General features: G+C 37.5%; 2 protein-coding genes across 9 annotated transcripts in view; both read right to left on the reverse strand.

The window, feature by feature from the left end:
• Window positions 1-8,772, reverse strand: part of gab1 (GRB2-associated binding protein 1) — a 70,693-nt gene extending 61,921 nt beyond the window's left edge. For all 7 annotated transcript variants that reach the window (XM_030140662.1, XM_030140635.1, XM_030140671.1 and 4 more), the window contains exons 1-2: window positions 8,318-8,772; window positions 8,072-8,221 (exon numbers count right to left, since the gene is read on the reverse strand). In XM_030140662.1, coding sequence (XP_029996522.1) covers window positions 8,072-8,143 — 72 coding nt within the window. In that variant the 5' untranslated portion in view covers window positions 8,144-8,221; window positions 8,318-8,772. The remainder of the gene's footprint in view (window positions 1-8,071; window positions 8,222-8,317) is intronic.
• On the reverse strand, window positions 8,762-21,675 carry usp38 (ubiquitin specific peptidase 38). 2 transcript variants are annotated; one of them, XM_030140611.1, is made up of 11 exons: window positions 21,510-21,675; window positions 20,045-20,735; window positions 19,072-19,207; window positions 18,825-18,954; window positions 18,506-18,607; window positions 17,946-18,104; window positions 17,026-17,219; window positions 16,826-16,919; window positions 16,626-16,732; window positions 14,892-16,147; window positions 8,762-8,773 (listed from the first exon to the last, which is right to left on the reverse strand). In XM_030140611.1, the coding sequence occupies exons 2-11, from the start codon at window positions 20,724-20,726 to the stop codon at window positions 8,769-8,771; spliced, it is 2,865 nt and encodes a 954-aa protein (XP_029996471.1). In that variant the 5' UTR covers window positions 20,727-20,735; window positions 21,510-21,675; the 3' UTR covers window positions 8,762-8,768. The 2 variants fall into 2 exon arrangements, with proteins under 2 accessions (XP_029996471.1, XP_029996464.1); XM_030140604.1 differs by lacking the exon at window positions 8,762-8,773 and adding an exon at window positions 12,069-13,435 and having other exon boundaries at window positions 14,824-16,147.
• Between the last annotated feature and the right edge of the window lie 1,234 nt (window positions 21,676-22,909).

The raw sequence follows: 22,909 nt of genomic DNA on the forward strand, positions 1-22,909 counted from the left end.
GGTGGCAGTCTGCATCTGGGACAAAAGTGGGCCAGTAAAGATAACTATTGTTGTGCCAAAGGTTTTAATATTTAATGATTATTTGTTTGTAATGGACATTGAATAATTAATGGCACATGCAATCCATTTTCAAGCTGTGGCAGATCACACAACGCCAGTTCTTGCTCCAAATGGAGTATGGTGCCATTGTGGTGATCGGGACATGGTCCAGTAGTTTTTCTTTGTTAGCCTGAGAGTCTAATGCTGCACAAGCACCCTCTGTTGCATCCCATTCATGTTACTTGTTTGTTTCTTGAAGCATGTGGGGAGGGGGTTTAGCAGAAAGTGAGTGTTTGTTCTCTGTTCCACTTGCTAAGCAGATTTAATGAATCCTCTACTTAATCAAAGAGCTATGCCGTTGTTTTCATTGGACTGCGCTGTCACATTTCTTGCAAACATATTTCCCCTCACTTGTTTGCTAATGACAATGGTTTCCAGTAAGCTAGAGCGTGCTTTTACTGTATAGTACACCACAGTGACCCTGGCCTACTCCGTCTACCAGCTGAGAGGCCTCAAGACCAACACGGAGTATATCATCAGTCACCCTTTACAGCCATCAGAGGTGGACCTTCAGGGTTCAATATTTTCCTTCTTCCGGCCAACCCTGCATCCTCATTCTCCAATGCTGAAGCCCTATTAAGGTCTGAACAAAGTGTATAACAAAATCCTAAACTGTTTAAAGTGGGTACAGGAATTATCACTGTGCATCAGTTTTCATCCACTGCAATAACCAAGATTAAAACTAGATGTGAACAAATTATTAAAAAAAAAAAAAAAAAAAAAAAAAAACATAACATGCTGTACACTTTCGATTCCCTTCAGCTAAATATAGTGTAAGATTCTGTTAAAAGTAACTGCCCTATAATCTAGATTAGATTGTCTTTGTGTAAAAGTTATTACATACATATTTATATTTGAAAGTACTCAGATATTATAACTGCACAAGGCCATTTGACCTTGAAAAAGTAGGTCAAAGTCATATTTTCAATAGGCTTCTGCTCCATGCCAAGATGCATCCACAGTATAAATTTGGTGCAGGTATGTCAATCTGTTCTTCAGATAATGCTATTATGTCATTGAACGGACAGACAGACGGACAGATGACAAAACGATTACAATACCCCTCGCCCAAGGGTTCTCAAAGTTCTCAAAAGCAATAAAACCTAATAAAAACTACACTGAAAATGCAACATAAATAATTGTGCAGACTGAGTCATTAAATAACAGTTTTGTGGAACCTTTCTCACTCCTAAGTCCGCCCATGTGTCAGTGTACTTACAGACAGCGTTATACTATGAGCTGTTAGTGTTAAAGTCGCTAGGCTAGAGCACTTTTATAATATATAGTGACTCTTTAGCATCTTACTGCACTCAGGTATTTGGCTTCAGTCCATATTAACATGCAGAGTTTATGAGTTGTATAGCTGTTGCTTAAGAAATAATGACAAAATGACAGCTCACAGTGAAGAATTACAGTGAGTGTCTGGTCTGGCTTCTAATGTTAACATACAGTTCACTGTCCAGTGTTCAGTGAACTGTATGTTAGTACATGTTAGCCAGCAAGTAACCCATTTATTATAAAAGTATAATTGCACAAACTAAACCTCCTCAATTGTGTAAATTCTTGAGAAACACTGCAGGTATCACAGATGTATGTTCAGATAAAATGTGTGCTGACGAGTGGTAAGTGTTTACTTCATCATCTATTGTGAAAATATTGCAATATATGGCCCAAATGTAGTGTTTCTGAGTCAGGTAACAACAATAAAAAGTCCTCACACACAACTTGAGTCTCCAGAAACCAGAGAAAACTAGAAGAAATTTTTTGCTTTAGTTTAGTCGTAACACATTTTATAAGGGATGAGAAAATATTGATTCAACGTCAAAATAAAGATCATTCTATAATTCTTCGTCCAGATTACTCAGCCCCAATGACTTATGTTCAACCATTCCAATATATTTTTATGATAAATAAAGTAGGGAATAAATGGAAGACAAAAGAGAGATAAGTGACTCGGTGATTAAGCCAACTTCAATGTCTCTGCCCTTAATATATAACATCAAACTGCAAAAAATGGTAATGTGTGATAATGTGTAACTTCACATATTGTTAAATGCATACCATACCTAAAGACTGTGCCCAGAAAAAAAAACAAAAACCTTCCAAATCGATGCATTCTCTCTAATGGACTTAATACTTTTTCACAAATTGAAAGGTAAAATACACGAAAGGAGAACCAAATGGAAAATGCAGTGTCAGTGAAATGAAAAACCACAGAGGATACAATTATGCTCAGTTCTGGCTGTGAAAAGTCCTACAAAAGCAGTGGTGGTTAAATACCTTCATACTAAAAGAGACAACGTTAAGCAAGTGTAACCTTTTACTCATTGCAACAATTAATGAACGCACTGCTAAGACTACAACCAGAATATGTTCTATATTAAATTGATGATATAGTCATTGAAGAAGCATCAAAACCCCAAAACCTTATTTAATGGCTACCTTTATTTAAATAGACACTCATAGCAGGGAAGCGTATTTCAAGCACATCTACTATTTAATAACTGCTGTTTATGATTATTTGAATATTGTAAATATTTTTCCTTTCATTGTCACAACATGGGAGTCGTTATATGAAAATAACTATTTCATACTCATCCAACTGTCTGTCAAACAAAGCAGGAAAATAAGACAACCATAAACAGTACAGTGAATTCAGCTGGATTCAGATTCATAAGCATACAGAGCAGGAGGTTACTATACAGATGTAAGAGTCTGTATGACAGTGGAAAAGGTAAACAACACTTAAGTGTTTTACCTGCGGTGTTTAGAGGTTCATCAGCTGCTTTACATTAACTCAGCACTCCTAAAAATGACTGGATGAATGTCTCTAGATACAACCCCCCGTCCAAAAAAAACCCCTAAACTGGTTGTGTTTGGATAGTGGGCTCAGTCCTGGGTCATAGGAGAACAATTAGTTGCAAAAACTCAACTTTTTTTCCTCCTAATTTAACAACTACTCAGATATTTGATAACGCAATCCATGCCTAATGACACTTAAAAATAAACACTCATTTTACTGTGCTGTAAAAGTGTTTTAAAAATTTTAAATAAAAAGTAAAAAAAAGAAAAAAAAAAAAAAAAGAAAGAACATTCATTTTGTTATATAACTTGTGTAGATAACAAAACAAAGAAAAAATTTCACAAAATTAGGTCAAGAAATGTTACTTCATAGTATAGAATAGAATAGAACTTCATTGTCATTACACAGGTTGTTCAAGCGAAATTGCAGGTGGTCTCTGCCAGCAACAGTACACTTCCAATTAATAACACAATAAAATACAGACATACAGTATATTAAAAACTATTAAATAGTGTGATATACGGTATAACAAGTTAAAATTTGTGTTTTCATATGCAATAATTTTCTATGTCTGCTGTATTGTTACTTAACTGCACAGTTTGGAGAAATCCCTGTTTTAAATAGCACATACAGTCCACCAATCACAGAGCAGTACGCAATTTCGTATATAAATGGATAAAATAAATTAGAGTGAATAAAACCTTTGCTGAATGCTATATATACTGTCTCATTTTATACAGTTCCAGCATTGTCTACACGCTTAAAGCCCATGATGTTGGCTGCTCACAGACCAGCAGACCTCCCTGCAGTTGCAGTCACCTTTGAGCTCCTCCAATCAGCAGCGAAGCCTCAGAGGCAAACTTTGCCCTGGGTGGTTAATCAGGTAAACTGGGGCCCCCGGCTTGGGAAAGGGGATTAAAATGGACACCTAAAGAGATTGGCATGTTCACATTACTATGTTTTAATGCTCTATTTATTGTCTGGGTCAGTACTTTGCTTTTTTGGTTTTGTTTTCTTCTTCTTCTTTTTTTTCTACAGATAACAGGAAACTGAAGGGGAACTAAAATCCACAGAAATCATGGTAACTAAAGTAAAAAAATCTAACATCTTAATCTTAAAATGGTCGAAATAAACTTGTCTGATTCCCCTTTTAACTAACTACTTTTCCCAAACTGAATGTGACAATTCAAAATATCACAGATCAAATTGCTTATTTTATTTTTTAAAATGCCATTCAATAGACAATTTAGTGATGCAAGGTTGAAAAAGATGGATAAAATGAAAAATTGTTAATAAATCAAGCAAAATGCCTGGTTCAAAGGAGGTAAGAATTCCTTCAGGCCGGGTCTATTAAGTAGGAGAGGGTGCATGCACAGAACCTAATTTTTTAAAATTATTATTACATTTTGTTATTGTGTAAACACAAGTATAAAATTATCTAACGGGTATTAAATGGGAAAATATGTGGATAATCACTTGGTGCTCTATCCCCACGACAGAACAACAACAAGGGACCAGTTCAGCACCATGATCACCAAAAATTCTCATGTCATATCTTTCTTTTTTACACATAATAAATTACTGAAATCCTATATATTATTTTAAAATCAATTATTTATTTCTCAGTACTATTTCCTTCTTGATCAACAAATTCTGTAAATCAAAGAGAAAAATAGATTACTTAGGGTATTTAAAGAATTCCTTGATGAAGCACATAAATTATCCCTCTAATCCCTGGCAGTCTAGAACTACAATGCCTCATTATCAGCTGTGAGATTTCTATTACAGACAAGATTCAACTTTTGTGTCTATTTTGGGCATCGACATGGCAGCTGGTGGTGAACTGCTGGATAGGTAACATTTGAACAATTCGTCATCTGCCAAAAAAAGAATAGTCAGCACTTCTACAGATTACGCAGCCTCATGTGACCGAGCACTATGGCCTTTCATGGGAAGGGGAACATCACATCAACAACCTGGTTATTCACCATGTGTCTAAAATCAGCCCAATAGAGCTTTGAACAAACTGAACCAAAGCGGCCACTTGTAACCCAGTCAAATTCATTCACAAAAGTAGGGACACTGTGGGAAAGCCCTCTGGCTGTTTGGTGAACCTTCGTCCACAAAACAATAATAAAACTGTTATCCTTCAAGAACAAGAAAGTTCTTTATGGGCCAGATGAAGCGAAAGTGAACATCAGTATCAAAAATTAAAGTTTCACCTATCATTTCTCAAACAGGCTAATTTTTTATCTTAAGAACTCAATTTTAAGGAACTGTTTACAAAATTTCAGTATACCTTAGAAGTTATAAAGATATAATCAATATAAATTGAAACCTAAAAAGGATTAAAATATGTCAATGCACGATTAATTTTAATAATATTTTTTTCTGGCTTGTATAAGTGATATTTGAAGTCTGTGAGTCTGTAGGAACTAATTATTCAACAATACAATATAGATAGGTTATGTACAATCAAATTATTTGTAAAATATGTTCTGCTATTAGCTGTCTATACCACTTCAGCTGTACCATGTATGTTAAATAAAAGTTTATTACCATATTTGTAGTGCTTTAGTTCCAGCCAAGTCTTTTATTCTGATACTGCACAAAATCACAAACTGCTATCCACGTGGCACAACATATTTATGTTCATAAAAACTTAGCATTTCAACATTTTTATCCAATATTGATCACAATATGTGTTTCAAATCCATAATTGCATCTTATTTTACCTCCAGCTGCTCCTCTTTTTTAAGTAAACTTCTCTGTTTTTAATTCATCTTTGTCACTTTTACTTTTTGGTATTTCCGACATATCCACTGTATGCTTCAAATACTTTGTCTTGGCTATATTGAAATGAGGTTGCTTCCTCAATATATCTCTGGGTTTAAATAAAGGTAGTAGTAATAATAATAATAATAATAATAATAATTGTAGTTTAACATCATAGCTCAAGCCCTATGTTTCACTTGGTATCAATTTCTTATGAGAACAGCATGTTTTGTACATTTGTGTGAAGTGGGAAAAAAAAAGATGTTCATTTTGAGTCCCCGTGTCATGCAGTAGTAATTTAAGTACTTTTACCCCAAAATTCTGTTTCTGTACATTGTAACACATGTCATGTTAAAGTACTTACTGAGACCTATTCATACATGTATTAAACATGGAGATAAGTTATTTAGTTTTCAACACAGAGCTAATTGAACATGAAATGTGTCTGTGTCACCACTTGATCTGACCATTATGAGCCTCTGTTTACTGTATTGAGAAAGAACAATTTTCGGTCATTACAGCTAAGACTTGGTTTCAAAGATTATCTAAAGTGATCCAGAAGCAGAAATGCCCCATTTTGGTAAAAGTTTACATCAACACTCCCACTTCTTAACATACTGTGCATTAATGGCAACCAACAGCACACTGACCTTTAACACAACAACTGGATAGTTTTCCCACAAATGGTAAATATTTAGGGGTTATCTGTGTAATCATGCTAGAAATGAACACCACCTCTGGAACTGTAATTGGAAAGAGTATGCCACTCGGTTTTTCTCATCACAAAATCAGATACTACGGTTACTACAACTTAGAATCCATGTCATTCCTCTTTTCGTAGCTAGATATTAGTTCTGTTGCTTCCTAGGAAACCCTTTCATTGGACATGTCGTGTGTCCCCCCCCCCCCCCCCCCCAAAACATGCCTCCTCTGATGCTGAAAGCCATGTAATTCAATATCAATACAAGAAATATCCACAGATCCACAACAAAACCACAAAGGCTGTACAGATAATGTATTGTATTAAAGTTCATTGCCTTTTTTATCGGTGCTGTTATTCTTCCACAACAAATAAAAAGAATCACATAGTAAACAATGAAAATGTCACTGCCACTGTAGAAAACTAAGGGCCATTTACTGTCCACAGTAATGAGGTATTATTCAAAAGCATAACATCGCATGATGTGTCCGACTAGCCTGGGAGTAGTGTTAATTTGTGATTTGTGAACAGTGACAGTTAAAGCTACAACAAACAACTGCTTTAACACTTCATAATGCACATCTGACAACATTACAACCAGTTCCAACATTTGTAAGACTGGGCACAATTCTTTTATGTGTCCTGCAGTTATTTTGTAAATCATTTAACCCATAAAGACCCAGTGCTACTTCTATGGCAACTCCCAAATGAATTGTACTCTTTATTTAACCTTTCTTGAGTGATCTATCAACATTTATCATGATATTTTTTTCTGTATTTTACATTCTTTTCAGTGAAAACCTGGTATATTCCCATATTAAATTTGCTGATCATGTAGCTGTTCCTACAAGTTCAAATTAAAGTTGAAGGTTATTATATCAGAAACAGAAAAAAAATGAAGAAAAAGTGACTTTTTTCAGCAAAGCTATCAACAACATAAAAAAACAAGTGTCTCCATCCACTGTCATTGATCCAACTCCATGGGTTTTACCGGTGAATCAATGTTGTTGAAGATGACGGTGTTTCCACGTTCACTACGGAGCCTCTGAACGTCCAAATGTGTCATATCTGATGACCATGAAAAGATGACAAACTGTATTTTACACCAATTACTTACATGTATTGATCAGCTGAATGAATCAACAGGTATTAAACAGTTTATATCAGCAGATGATTATGGTCGCCGGTGGCTGTTTGGGTCTTTTTGGGCTAAACACAAGGCGTGACAATCTGTCATCTTTGACACAGCCCTGAATGAGCCTGCACACATATTACATCCTAAACCAATCAATGTATTGTGTTATAGATCCAAGAAAGTCAACCCAAACCCTCAGAGGATACACTACAATGTGGAGTCAACACACTGGCAATTAGGGAAATAGTTGCAAAACATGTCCTGCACTGAAGTGTCCTACCAACTACTTGGGTCACCGATAATGACCTTTTCAGTCCAAAACTACAAGTACCAAGAAGCTCCAGGAAACCACACACCTTTTTAGTTAGGTAAAACAAAAAAAAAAAAGGGGGGGGAAAGGGTTATTTGCTGAAATGCAAGACTGAGATGAGGCCTACACATGTCGTAGACTGGTCCCAGGCGTCCAGGGAAGAGTCCACGCACTACTGTGTTACGTTTTCTTTAATTAACTGGGTATTTTTATTCCAATGTGAAAGAATGGGATATAAAGTGCACTTACGTAACGTCTCAACTTTTTTTCAGGAGGAGACTTTCTGAGCCACCCCGAGCACACCACGTCTCCCCCACTCATATCTGCTCCTTTCTCCCTGGAATTTGAGCGGAGACTGATATTTGGCTTCGTTTTGTTTTTGGGAGTGTCTCCTTATACCTGAAAAAATAACAAAAAACCATTCTTCAGTTGCTTAAAATGATGAAGTTTCAAAGTTAAACCATAGTATTGTGTGTGTTTTTAATCGGTAAATACCGTCACTCCTCCTTCGAAAGTCGCCTCACCGACAAAGCAGTTCCCTGAAATGCACAGACCAGATTTTCCACGAGTTGTAGTCAAATAAACGGCTATATCCTGACTTTGGAGTGGAATAAACCTCCGCGGCACCGCCTGTTGTACAAATATCAACGGTGACTTGTGTATTTTGTTCAACTGGAGCGCTGTGGGGGCAAAAAATAGGCGCAGTCGACAGAAACTCGCTAAGTTTTGTTGTTATATGTGACGCCTCATGCTAATTCCCGTCAAAGTGGAGCGATTCCCAGTTGGAGATCAGGTGTAAATGTCCCAAAGTGTACCGGTGCATAATTGTCGTCTTTAGGCAAATGAAAACAATCTTCACCGTAAACACACTGGTTCCGCGGACCTTCCTTACCAGTTTACTCCCATGGTTCCTTAATTGTGATTGACAGGGTGGCTCCGTCTTTCCCTAAACTCACCCTCGCAGGGAACAGGACTCCGTGAAGCAACACGGACACAACCGGTTAACACCGGAAACACCGACAGCCTCCTTTCACAATAAAAGACGCCCTTTAACCGTCGTGGTCACGAGCGGTTGGGAAAAATAATAATAATAATAATAATGCATTTTTGTCCTCTTGAAGGGACAAAAGTTTGACAGTTTTATTTAAAGAAAATGCAGTCCATTGCAAAGGACATTCCATTAAAAATTAATAAATGAAATAAAAATTACTTTAAAAATGTATCTGAAAAAAAACACGGTTGCATTATGTATTTTCCAATCACTGCAATTGTTTTATGTAAAAAAAAAAAAAAAAAAAAAAAAAAAAAGCCGAAACAAAAAAGGTTTGACAGTTTTACTTAAAAAAATGCTGTACATTGCAAAGGACATTCCATTAAAAATTAATAAATAAAATAAAAATTACTTTAAAAATGTATCTGTAAAAAACAGTTGCTTTATGTAGTTTCCAATCACCGCAATTGTTTTATGTAAAAAAAAAAAAAAAATGTTAGACAGTTTTACTTAAAAATGCTGTACATTGTAAGGACATTCCATTAAAAATCAATAAATAAAATAAAAATTACTTTAAAAATGTATCTGAAAAAACGGTTGCATTATGTAGTTTCCAATCACTGCAATTGTTTTATGTAAAAAAAAAAAAAAAAAAAAAAAAAAAATCACTTTCCTGGGTCTGACAAGGTTCAGGCAAGTAACTCAGGCCATTTGAAGATACAACTTAAAATATCAACTTTTTTTTTTTTTTTTTCTCAATTTTATTTCTCAAAATCTGGCAATGCACTCAAAATATTTCCACAAAGAAACACTATTTTTTCCAGACTGAGCATTAACATCAAACTTGTACAGAACAGTATTTGTATAGAACACTTAAAATATCCCCCCCCCCCCCCCCCCTTTTTTTTTTTAAATATATATATATAATAAAAAATAGAATTAAAATTTAAAAAGAACACTTAAAATATCAACGTTACTTTAGCTAGCGTTAGCTTAGCTGCTAATTCATATTAGCTAACGCGACGCAACTTATGCTTAGCTAACATATCTGAGAAAATAGTGACTATGTTAACAAGTCAAACACGAAGCTTCTATCTCTTAATGAAACGTTCACTGTGAATTCCCAACTTAGCATACGTTCCTTTATCATGTATCCCAACTTCATTTGGAGGGATACAACCGGAAACTAAAATGTTGTACATGTGCTGTCTTCATTTTTACTAGTTTAGAGGCCGACATGAGGAGGCGGCAGCGTGTAGGGAAAAGTAGATCTTAAACATGGGACATGTAGTCCTACAATAGTTTATGTTCCGTTACAAAAGAACAACAAAAGGCCGATGGATTGTTTAATAGCAGGTATACAATTGTACAGAGGTATGCACATCTGAGTGAGCATAAACAAAACCGGCTGAAGACGCTAAAAAAAAAGACAAGACTTGTATTTGCGAACACTTCATTGATTATTTTCCTTAAATATAAAGATAATCTCTGTATTTGTTCTTTAAACAGTATCTGTGGTCTATCCAGTCACAGACCTGTTTCCCATGGACGCACAGTGGTATCTGAGGAATCTGATTGGAATGCTATTGTGATGGTAAACACTTCCCCCAAAGGATGTTCCCTGTTATTCTGTGATTAATGACTTTGCCATTGTACACATGCATTACCTCTTTCAACAGCCACTGATTAAGAAATAAGAGGCAATTAAAGGCTGTAGACACAACATAGCAACTCCACTTCATATTTTTCCCCTCTATTTTGGCATAAAATAGCCCATAACATCTTCGATAAATGAGATTTGCTTAAATTAGTATGTCTGAGAAACTTCCTTTGATTAATGTTTGAAATCATGTGCTCCTCTGCTCCTTAAATTTGAGGACATTTTCTGGTATTAGGCCTTTCCTTACAGTCAGTGTTGGAATAAAAGTGGAATAAAAGTGGAATGGTTTGGTTGATTAATAATTTACAGTCATTGATTTTTCCAAATGTTCATTCAACTACTAGTGGTACTACTGCAGGATTTTTAGGTTATTAGTCACAAATTAGTAAAGAAAAAATGGCAATTTTGCTAATGTGTCAACAATTGTCTGCCTCTTCTTGTGGGAATAGTGAGTGTGTGTGATTTCCCAGTTCCCCTTTTACTGCTTTGTCTGTACTCACTTCCATTTGAGAAACATGTTTTGCTCACAAAGCAAAAAGCAGCGGGGATTTCATGTTCTTGATTTCATGAATTATGAAACAGCTTACAGTTCTCTGTTTTTGTCAACCAACGAAATCATTTACATAATAAAAAATACACTTTTTAAGTTTATCTGTGTAATTTGTGAGTTTCCTAATATGTAATTAACACATATAGATTTCTGTATTTTACAGTTTTCATGCTGAAGCACTTTTCTAACATTGTCAATGTCTGCATTGCAAAATACATATTATGTACAGTAGCAGATGTGGCCAAAATGTGATAAAATACATAGAAACTATAGTAGTAAATACATTCTGTGCAGTATGGGAAGGGCATCTGGTAGAGTGCATATTTTCACCAAGGACTCACAGCGCTGTAATTCAATCAAATGCTCCATCTCACACTATTAAAAGAGCGAGAAAAAAATTTAAGGTTATGCTTTTTTTTCTGGACCTGCTCTAAAATGGATTTATCCTCAGCATATTTGTAAGCCTTCCAGCAATTTTAATTCAAATCAGTGCAACACCTTTTAATATGGCCGTGGAAAAAATTATTAGACCTTCAAAAGTCACCAAAATCAATGGTTATGCAATCAAGTACTAACTCCTGTAAGTATTATGTGACTAAAACAGACAGAAAAAAGAACATGGAATGCCCAGAAGCACTGTTTTTGTCAGTACCATGCCATAGCTATTGATGTAAGTACCTAAGTGATTTTGGTTATTATAGAAAATGGCTAGATATCAGCTCTTAATTAAACTCTTACGAGCTATTTTTGTTATCATTATATTTGTCCAAACAAATGTACCTTTAGTTGTACCAGGCATTAAAATGAACAAGAAATCGAAGAAAACAAGGGTGGTCTAATAATTATTTCTGTGACTGTATAACATTGTACATAGTATATATGCATCCTTGGTGGAGATAAGGTGAAGTAAACAATGAGGTAAGCGGATAGTTTTCTGCATAACTTTGGTGTTTAGTGAATTTAACATAGGATTTCCTCAAGTCATCTGCTGCTTCATCGTGCAATTGCTGTTTACTATTAACAGATTAACTGCCTTAAATGTTCCTCAATTTTATCATATATTTATTCTTCTGCAGATAGGTTCTCAGCATTTCAGTATAAATTAAATCATAACATTTGTCCATGTCTTTGTCAAACGGCTGCTGTAAAGTAAATTTAAGGTTACCTGCATGTTGAAGTAGGACAATACAACAAGTAATAATGAGGAATATAGATGTCAGCACAGTACAACTGAGATGTATAGTGACAAAACCTCTTCATAAACCTGCATTAAATACCAAAAGGCACAAAAAAAAGAAAAATCAGCATAAACACAAAAGTCTCCCTGAATGATCAAATCTGAATATATTATGCGGTTAAAAAGTTGAAATTCACTGCGCTGCAAATCACACCAGTCATAGTGAGAACAGCAGTAAAGTGTTCAAATTGAAAATGCCCTAGTATTGTAATATATTGCGCTGTATATATTTGTGATTATTTAGAATGATGTTTTAATTCAAATGTACATTTATTGCATGTGATATGAAACTTATTAAATAGCAAAGAACACATTAAAAAGATCCAAATGTCTTGAAAATCAAATTCCACAGCTCACAAGGAAAAACTGCATGCAAATCAGAAAAGTAAACCCAGACTGTGAGCAGTGTGTTCAGAATGATGACAACTTGATAAAGTCTGCCTTTTTACATTTGAATGCTTTCTTTTGGATTGTGCACTGTTTGTAGTATGCATGGATCTGGCTATGTTTATGTGTGAGATAATATACTAAATACTCACACTGTGAAAATATTCAACACAATCCATTTCACATTTTAGCAATAAAAGTGTATTTAAGTACCTGAATTGAATGTTCACAAACTTTATAATACCAATCATATGAAGCCACATTATTCATTTGAGGGGGAAAAAAAACACATATGCATCATTGGGATTGAGCAACTCAGGTACTGAAAACTGCAAAATTGATGTGAACACTGCAAGTTTTGGGATTACAAATCTATATGAATTGTAAATGTTTCGATTCTAACTAAAACAGTGGTATAAAAACAATTTTTGTCAAAACTTTAAGACCTTAACAAAATCGAATCGAGGTACAGAATCAACACATACAGTATGTTCTGTCTGTGTGTTTACATCATTTCAGTGCTTTTTCTGTGACAGAGTGTCCACATTTCTGCTCCGACAGTCCAGTTTTCTTTATGAGGCAGTCCAAGACTCCCTTAGTGTCAGTTCATCTGGGGTTTTCATTCAGAAGACCAGTCTACTGATAGTATTGAAGCCCCCTCCCCCCCCTCCTCCACCAGATGGGCCACAGCTCCCTGGTGGGTTATTGTCATCTGAACCGTTGGGCCTGAATGAGCAGGAAGAGGATGAGGCCTGTAGAGCTTGGGTCCGAGCATTGAGTTCCTGTTCCTGTTGGCAGCGAGGACACAAGAAATGTTTACTCAGTAGATTAATTTTACCTTATAACAGCAGTAAAACCCACACAACACCTGTGCTTTACAGTGCAAAATAGTTACTTTACCATGAGCACTGTTCTGTGTGACTGACAGTGCGTTGGTGTTGTTACTTAATATTGCTACAGCTCCCTCTAGGGGTGAGTTACTTCAGTCACTTGTACAATTGCAATGGGATGTCAACTCAACTGAGCACAGTTCAATGACTTGTGAAATTACACCTCACACTTTGTAACAGGACAGCTCAGATTTTGCTTCAAGTGCAGTCAAAAAAAAAAAAAAAGTCCCATACTTTGCAATTATCAGTAAAAGTGCAGTCTGTTTTCCCTTTGCCACTTTCCACCTGAGAGAATCTTGCACGGTTCTTAGCTGCCGTTTCAGTTCAGAAGAGCCTTTTGCTTAAGAGGGTTAGTGGTAATAATGTCATAAGTAGAACGCATGTTAAGCATGAAAAATAAGCACAGTGTTCAGCCTGAATATCCAGGAAGCCTCTTAGGGGTAGATTAAATACAAGTATTAAATCACTTGATTCGTAATGTGCCTTCATTACTTTAATTTCTATCTTTTTACGAGACTAGGGATGTGCAGAGAAGTCACTAATAGCATTTGCTCACTGTGCTCACTAAAGTAATCATACAGGTATTGTTTATGATTGCAATATACAAGAAAAGAAAGGAGGCAGAAAAAGATAAGTGCTTGACAAATCACAAAATGGAAAGAGTGATGAAATATGACATTTCTGCTGTTTTAGCCTTCCTTCATGTCATATCAGCACATTACCTATTCAGTCTTAGACTTGCAAAGCTGAATACTCATTCATTCATTATGTAAGCCCGCTTTCTCCTCACTAGGGTCGCTGGAGCCTATCCCAGTAACTTATTGGCGAAGGCGGGGTACACCCTGGACATGTCGCCAGTTCATCGCAGGGCTGACATATAGAGAAGAATAATCACTGTCACATTCAGACCTATGGGCAATTTAGATGAACCGATTAACCTATCAGTGCATGTCTTTGGATGGTGGGAGGAAGCTGGAGTACCCAAAGAGTGCAGTTGAATACTACTTTCTGAGAGACGACCAGCCCAACCTCTCGATTAGGAGTAGAGGTTCACAAGGACTACCCAAACGCAGCATGAAGTTAGTTTGGTGTAACCTCCTAACGAATGCTTCTAGAACACATGTAAGTTATGATTCTCATATTTTGACCTCTTTTTCTTCATGCTTATCTCCAACCCCCTAACACACCCCAGTCCTCTCTGTGGATCTTAGTTGTTATTGGAGGTTGTGCCAACTTTTTGTGCTTTTCTGAAATGGGGAAAAAAAATTGAGTCACCCTTTGCTCACCTGTAAATACAACTTGTTGTCCTTGATAATAGCATCGAGAAGTTCTTTCTGCAGGGGAGGTTCAGCACTCACTCTCATCCCATTCTCCTTCGGTCCTCCATTTATGTTCTGCCCCGGTACCTCCTGTTTCCTGTACATGAGCACATAAGCTGTGTCCTTGGGGAAGCGATTAGTAATGTTTTGCACTGACTGGAAAGACGTGAATGTCACTCTGCTGTCATTGAACAGCAGCCAATCCCTTGCTTCTTGGCCACTATTAGGCAGCGGATCTCCTTGTTCTGGCAGAACTGAGAGGGATGAGCAAGTGGAAGGGTTTGATTCAGCTTGGCTGTTACCCAAATCCTCCTTGAGGGTGAAGCAGCTGGCTGGATGCTGCGTTCCATCTGCTCCGCTGATGTTACGACCATAAGAGTAGTAGTGGCCACTTTCAGATGATACACCTGAATGCATCACCACTGAACAGAGGACATAGGGCACTGACTGAACAGGTATGTCTCCACCTCTGTTTATCTGCTGCTCCTCCCCTTCCTCCTCATCTTTTTGTGATGGTTTGAGCTTTTTGGCCAGATTCTCACTGCTCTCAGGCGAGTCTACTTGCAGAGGAGAAGATGTGGAAGAGGAACACTGTGTAGAAGTCGATGGTGCTTGCACGGGAAGTCTCATGAGTGACGGAATGGTAACATTGTCCAAAATCTTCCTTCGGACGTGGCATTTGGCATCGTATGAGAATCGTAGCAGGGTGAGGATTAAGTACTCAGGTGCTGACACCACTTTCAAGCTCCTCTCTGCTCGCTGGAGGGAGATACACTTCTCACAAAAGTAGGCATTTTCCTCATCCAGGATCTCAGGAGCCAGGAAATAGTTCACCAGATCAGGCACAGAGAGGGGAGGCTCATTTGTAACTGGCACAACATGGACACTATTTGCTGGGGCTTTGACTGAACCCGGATCAGGATTTTCACTTCCACCATTGACAGAACCTTGGCAGAGACCCTTGGCTTCTTCAGACGGCCCCTCAGGTCGGTGCTGAGCGGTGGCCGAAGGACAAAAAGCCAAAGATAGGTCTGTGAAAGGCTCCCCTTTCTCTGAGATGCTGTTGCACTGCATACAGCGGATACTTGTGATAAGCTTCCCTCCAAACAACCTTTCTATCAAAGTCCTCTTGTCAGGTTCATGCATAGTTTCTCCTCCAGTCAAAGATGACTCTCCAGTGTCCTCTGGAGAGCTCTGACACGTTGGATCTTTGCCATTTCTCTCAATATGGGAGGAGACTTTTGGCTGAGCTGATTCCAGGACCTGAAGTGTTTTCTCCTCTTCGTGTAACCTTGAGATCAGGAAACAGAAGCACTCAATATTTTCAATGGAATAAAAAACGTCCCATCACACATTATTTACAGTTGAAGTGCAGTTCACATCAATTAATGTCAGTCCACCTTCAATGCACTGTGTACAACCTACTTACCACTGGGGAATCCAAGTAATCTCCTTTTTTTGTAATTTTACTTGCACTTAACATAAACATTTAGTTTTGTTGCACTACATCAGAGTAATAAAGTAAATCATAAAAAATGTCAACTGTCATGATTAGTGACTTCAAAGTAAATTTTGCTAATGTTATCATTATAACATATTTTCAATAATGACCAATACGATAACAGCAGTTTGGAACATGAAAGGCTATGAAATGAATTCATCTGACAAACTGATTCATTTGCCTTGTAATTTGACAAACTATGTTGACACAAATCAAATCTACACAGTGCATGTGTTGATTGTTCAATGTGCTGGGTGTGCCACTCTACCGGTCTAAGAGAAATCGGAGGTACTCAGAACAGTCCTGCTGAGAACCCATATTAAACCACGGAGGCCGAGACGCTTCCAAGAAGTTTCTGGGAGCATATGCTGCCCTCTGTAGGACACACACAAAAATACACACACAGTTTGACTTGTGCATAGTTATCACTCTGTTGTAATAAACTGTAAAACATAAGGTAACACTAACCTGAGTGTGTGCAAGAAAAGCAAACAACAGCTGAAGCTTTTTCATAAGCATGTTGGAGCCATTTAGATGCAATGATAAAACATGTCTCCTAAAACTGGAGAAACACAGGAATTTAGCGATACACAGACTGTTCATGGTCAACGCTGAAAACAGTAAAAGATATACACAAAAACATTAGTATACATGTGAACATGACTTACTCAGTGGCCATGAACAGGGTCTGAATGATGCTGTTCATGTAGCAGGTATTTCCCAGGTTGACCAGGCCTGTTTTTCCCGTCTCAGACTTCCCTGCTTCCTTTAGGTGACCGGAGGCAAATGAGTTGGACTGAGACGTCCAGGCACTTTGATTCAACACCAACTTGATTTTCTCTTCTCCAGGTTTAGGGAGGTCCTGATGGAGCACAGTAAAAGAATCAGATACAAAACAATCTTGGTCAAAAAAAAAAATGGTATTAGTATTATTCAGTAGTGAGAGTTACTTAAATAGGCACATTTATTCAAGTACTGTATTTAAGTGAGGCAGGTGTAGTGGAGTATTTCCTTTTTATGCCACATTATACCTATACTTGACTACATCTCAGATGCAAACAGTGTACCTCTTACTCCAACACATTTATATTTACTTTTAAGATAAAGACTTTACAAAATAGACAGTAGAAAGCACTACACATTGTTAAAGATGAAGATTATCATATTTTTTCTTCTGGTATCTTACAAAAAGCTGTGTGTAGTCCAGGCTCACATTTCACATGTCAGTGAGTTGATATCAGCTCCACTAAATAGTGATTTTTCTCTAATTTCAAAAAATGTTTATAGCATCAACAAACATGAGGTGAGATAAAATGTCCAAAAACTGGAAATAGATGCATGTATGAGAACTTTGTTTTGTCTTCCTTTCACTTTGATGTCCATGTGTGGAAAACTGGACAGAAGATTGTTCAAATTTGTTTAACCCTCAGCTACGACAGTAACATGCTGCCAACACTGATGTTCAGCCTAAGTGCTGATAATACTTATGCAGAAAAACACTGTGATTGCCCTGTGTACTCATCAACATTCTCTTAAAATATGTACATTCATAAAATATCCACAGTAAATTGTGTCCTGCAGTATTTACCTTGATGGCCTCTACTATGTGGTCATACAGATCAGGGAAGCCAGAGTATTGGTACATCATGCAGTGGATGAGCTCTGTAAACTGTAGTAAGAAGGCCTTACTGGTGGGGAGGCCATCTGTCCTCAAAGACTGGACTAGATGGACCACATGAGGAACAACCTGAGGGACACAAAGAAAAAAATCTGTTGAAAACACCATGGTGCTGAGGAGGTACTGGAAGGTACTGCTTTATAACATAACATTAATGAGAACTACTACCCCCTGTTTGGTGCACCCAACTGGGGGGTAGCTTCCCCACTGAGGGTTCAGTCTCATTTGCTAAGTATTGAGACTATTCATGTTTTGGATACTAATGAAATTGGCCAACTCAAGGGCCATTAGTTGGCATTTAAGTGCTTCGCACATCATTAAAGGGAGAGTGGCATCAAGCCTGGGGCTCAGGGAAAAACAAGTCTACGCAGCTTTAAAGTAATTTAAGCCAAAAGAGAAGAGAATGAGAAAACCAATAAAGTGGCCATAAGAGAGGGAAATGGGCTGTGAGGAGACGGGAGATCCTTTACCAAATGGAAAGCCTCTGGAGAGTGCTGGAAGCTCAGCAGCATGTGTGAGAGCACAGTCAGTGCCCCCTGTCGCACAATGGGGTACCACAGACGACTGAATACCTACAGATACAGTGACAAAATAAAAAGCAAAAACATATAAATATGTCATTAATACATTGACATTATATTACATTTATTTTAGAAAGATTTTATATTTAAGGTCAGTAAATCATTTTTCTGAAACACTGTGAGAGTTCTCCTTTTTCAAACAGTTCGATTACATTTCTGACCAGCCCATTCCTGATGTAAATAAAAATAAGGAATTCTCACTACAAACCAGTTCAATCTTGAGCAGAGTTACATCTATGAGGATGGTGAACTTCTGAACTGCAGCCAGTCCTTTCAGCAGAGCAATGACCCACGTGTCAACATGTTGGGCTAGAGGCCAGGACAGCCAGTCAATCATCCTGAACACACAGGGGGGAGCACTGAGTGTTAAAACATGTGCCAAAAACATACAACAATCATCTCTTACCATATACTCCACTGCCATTCGTCTCAAGTGAATCAGTGTGTGATCTAACCTGCAGAGAGCTTTAGTCATGTTTGCATCTTTAACGTTCTGGTCTGTGGTCAGGCTCTTAATTAGCACTGTGATCATCTGGACAGGGATGTGCTGCACCAGACTGGCCAAGGCAATGGATGGGTCAAAGGATGGGTCTGTAGAATACAAATGGAAAACATAATTACACATAAACATAATTAGACAAATAGACTTTTTTTTCTCCAATGAACCAAGGCTTCAATGTGCATTTATATTCATATTTAACCATACAGGAATTACTGACACTAATTTAAACTCTTAAAGGGCAGAAACTGCAATAATCATGTACTAACTGCAGAGCGCTTGGTTGGGTAACATATTTCAAAAACCAAAATCCTGTATGAAAATATGATTTTCCACAAAAAAATGGTCCTAGTTTTTTAATACTGAGGAGAATTTTGTATATAGTTTCACAATGTTTCATAAAGAGACTATGAAGATGACAGAGGATCTGAGGATCTCATGTTTTTGACAGTATCCCTAACAACCAGGTGGCTTGTGCTACATCAGTGCAAATTAACAAAATAAGATAGTTCAAACTTTAGCTGAAGCATTCTAAAATCTTCCTATCAACTAAAATCTTTTTCTCAAACTAAACTTAAAAATATTTTCTCTGCAAGAAAACAAATACTTTCAGTGGGTTTGAAAGTAATTGCTCAAAGAAATGATAACATCAAAAATTCGGTCACTGCACCAGGTGCTAATACTGAATATTGTTGAATAAGCATCTACCAAATGCAAATAACAGAACCAAGCCAAGGATCAAAGGTCGCTATTGGCATTGCCCTCCAAAATGAGCAGACTACAAGGTAACATTCCTCATTTATTGATCTGCACAGATAAATCCAAACATCCTTTACTTGCATATGTGTAAATATAGGTAGGTAAAACCTTTTCATATCAGAATTAAAACATTTCTTTGAAGAAAGGACATTTTGTAAAGGATGTCTTACCTATGGAAGAGATAATGGCAAAGACTTCCTGCAGTGAGGGCAGCAGTGTAGTTGGGTCACTCTTCCAGATATTCTGCAGCAGCGTGCTAACCTTGGTCACCTGACCTACATATTCTCTGAGCTCACGCTCCTGGCTGGCAAAGCAGTGGAAGTAACTGATGGTCCTCACCAACTGCTGGCAGAACAAAACCCCTGACTTGTCCCTTGGGATGCACTGCACAAAGTCCGATAGCATGGTGCTGAGGCGGGCACAGAGGGCAGGATCAGGACGTTCACACACCATTCTTAAAACTTCCACCTGAACCACACTGAAGATCTCCAGCACCGAGGGGCAGCTGATGAGCAGCCGTAGGCAGCAGTGAATATAGTCTATTATGGCTGGGTCTTTGTGGTCCAGTTGGCTGTAGCCCTGTTGGAGCAGACTGAGGACAAAGTCTTTACTAAAGTAACGCTCAAACTCCGGCCGGTGGTAGCGGGCATAGGCCTCCAGAACTTGGAAGCCCACCTGTTTTTGAAACGCATCTTCACCAACCAAGATGAGGCGCGTGGTGAGAGTAAACAGCGCCTGACACTGCTCCTCTGTGACTCCTTTTTCTGCTGCTTCCACAACCTTCTTTATAATGGCCCTCTTCACTGGAACAGAATGATCGGAGCTGACGAGACCCTCCAATATTTTGTCCATGATGACAGTCTACACAAAGCAAATCAGGTCAATGAATAGCTGACATTCATCCTGCATTCCAGTGGTGAAATTTAACTGAACACTTTCACTGAAGAACTGAAGTATTAATTTGAGACATCTGAATCTAGCCTAATTATTATTTGTACAGTTTTATTTTGTACACCATTATAAATATAAAAACATGTAATAGTAAAACAGTGATGGGACACATACTTTGACTTTTGACACTTTAAATTCAGTTTTCTGACATTATTTTACTGAATAAGGTTTTCAATGACTACTTCAGTGTCTGTCAAATTCCTGTTACTTAATCACAACTCATTGGGAACCACCTCTGATCAAATATATGTGTATTAATAAACATGACAATAACAATAGGTTTACTATTGTTATGTGTTAGACAATATAAAAGGATTGGACAGTTTAACTAGTATCAGCGTTTCAGAAAAATGTGACTTTCTATCGGATGTTTGTGCTGATTGTTTATCGCTTCAGGGCACCAGGCTATGTGTACAGTCTGAGCTGCGGCTAACCGCTAAAGCTAACTGTAACATGAACTCAAATATTTTCAAGCACGGCAGTTTAAATGTGACCTGAATTTAGCATACGAGGTAAATAACACCCTTTTTTACTGATACAAAACCAACCTCCGAGCAAAAAAAAAAAAAATCTGAACAAAGCAGCTAAACAGGCCGGACGCTAGCCGATAGTACCACCGTACTGACTTAGCATAAACGCCGCCGTGAACTGGTGAGAAAACCAGCCTTCACTACACACACTTACCCAAATAAAGCATGTCAACAGTCTCCGAGCAGAAGACCCCCAACTGTCGTTAGATATGACAGGTCGATTTACAGGTTGAATCGTGTTTTTGGTTCATTTGATCGACCGAAGCAGAATCAGCTGATTAACCGTACAGGAAACGTCATTAAACAGACAGGGGCATTCAGAGGACCCATAAGGCAAACAGTTTTCGTCTAAACTTTGCCTGTTGAGCGAGTGTTGATTTTGGTGTATTAAAATTGGTAGTACATTGCGGAAGTTGTTTTGTAGTAAAATTACCCACAAAATTTCCACGTGATTGAATTATTAACAAATTGTAACCTTTTTTTTTTTTTTTTTGACATTAGATTATATCTTTATCCCCTGCGTTTAGAGCGTTGCGTTCAAATACCCCTCGGCTGTTACCACTTCGCAACTTCTACGCTTACTGTTTGTGTTTTCCAACATTATACACAACCAGTCAAAAGTTTGGACTCACTTAGTTTTTATTTATTTTCATTGTAAATTCTCATTGAAGGCATTAAAACTGTGAATGAACACAAATGGAATTATGTAGTTAAAAAAGCGAGACATAACTTAAAGCATGTTTAATATTTTAGATTCTTCAAAATAGTCACATTTTGCTTTTATTACTGCTTTGCACAATCTTGGCATTCTCTCAATGAGCTTCATGAGGTAGTCAGCTGAAATGTTTTCCAAAAGCCTTGAAGGAGTTCCCAGTGATGCTGAGCACATACACTACAAACAAAAAGTTAAGGATATTTAAGTAAGTAAGTAAGTAAATTTTATGTATAGAGCACTTTTCACAGACAGGGTCACAAAGTGCTTTATCAAATCAAGTTTACAGAAACCCAACAGAATCCTCCAGGAGCAAACACTTGTGATTGGTGACAGTAGAAGGAAAAACTTCCCTTCAACAGCAGAAACCTCGAGCAGACCCAGACTCCTGAAGGATAGCCGTCTGCCTTGACCAGTTGGGGTTAAAGAGCGGGAATAAAGGAGGAGAAAAGAGAGAGCGATAGAGATATAGAGAGACTGGGGGAGAGGGGAAGAGGGGGGAGGTAGGGGGAGACACATGGAGTACATGTGACACTGTAAAGTAGCAACTTTACATTGCGAAAAACAAATAAAACAGTGCAAGTAGAATACAATAAGAATACCCGTAAAACCCAATAAAGTACCATTAAGACAGTTTAAAATATGATGAATACATAGTGTAATCAGTCAAATCAATATTTTTAATTTTTGGCCTATTTTTTTCAGCTGGGATTCTTGCACAGTGCTTTTTACTTTTTTGTGTGCGAATTGAATTGAAACACATTTTTTTAAATGACCAAACATAGTTTTATTTACAAATGGCAAAAATGACAACAACAAAAAAATGACAAAGAAAAAATGAA

The sequence above is a fragment of the Sphaeramia orbicularis genome, chromosome 1, assembly GCF_902148855.1.
Source record: "Sphaeramia orbicularis chromosome 1, fSphaOr1.1, whole genome shotgun sequence".
In the NCBI taxonomy this organism is placed as follows: domain Eukaryota; kingdom Metazoa; phylum Chordata; class Actinopteri; order Kurtiformes; family Apogonidae; genus Sphaeramia; species Sphaeramia orbicularis.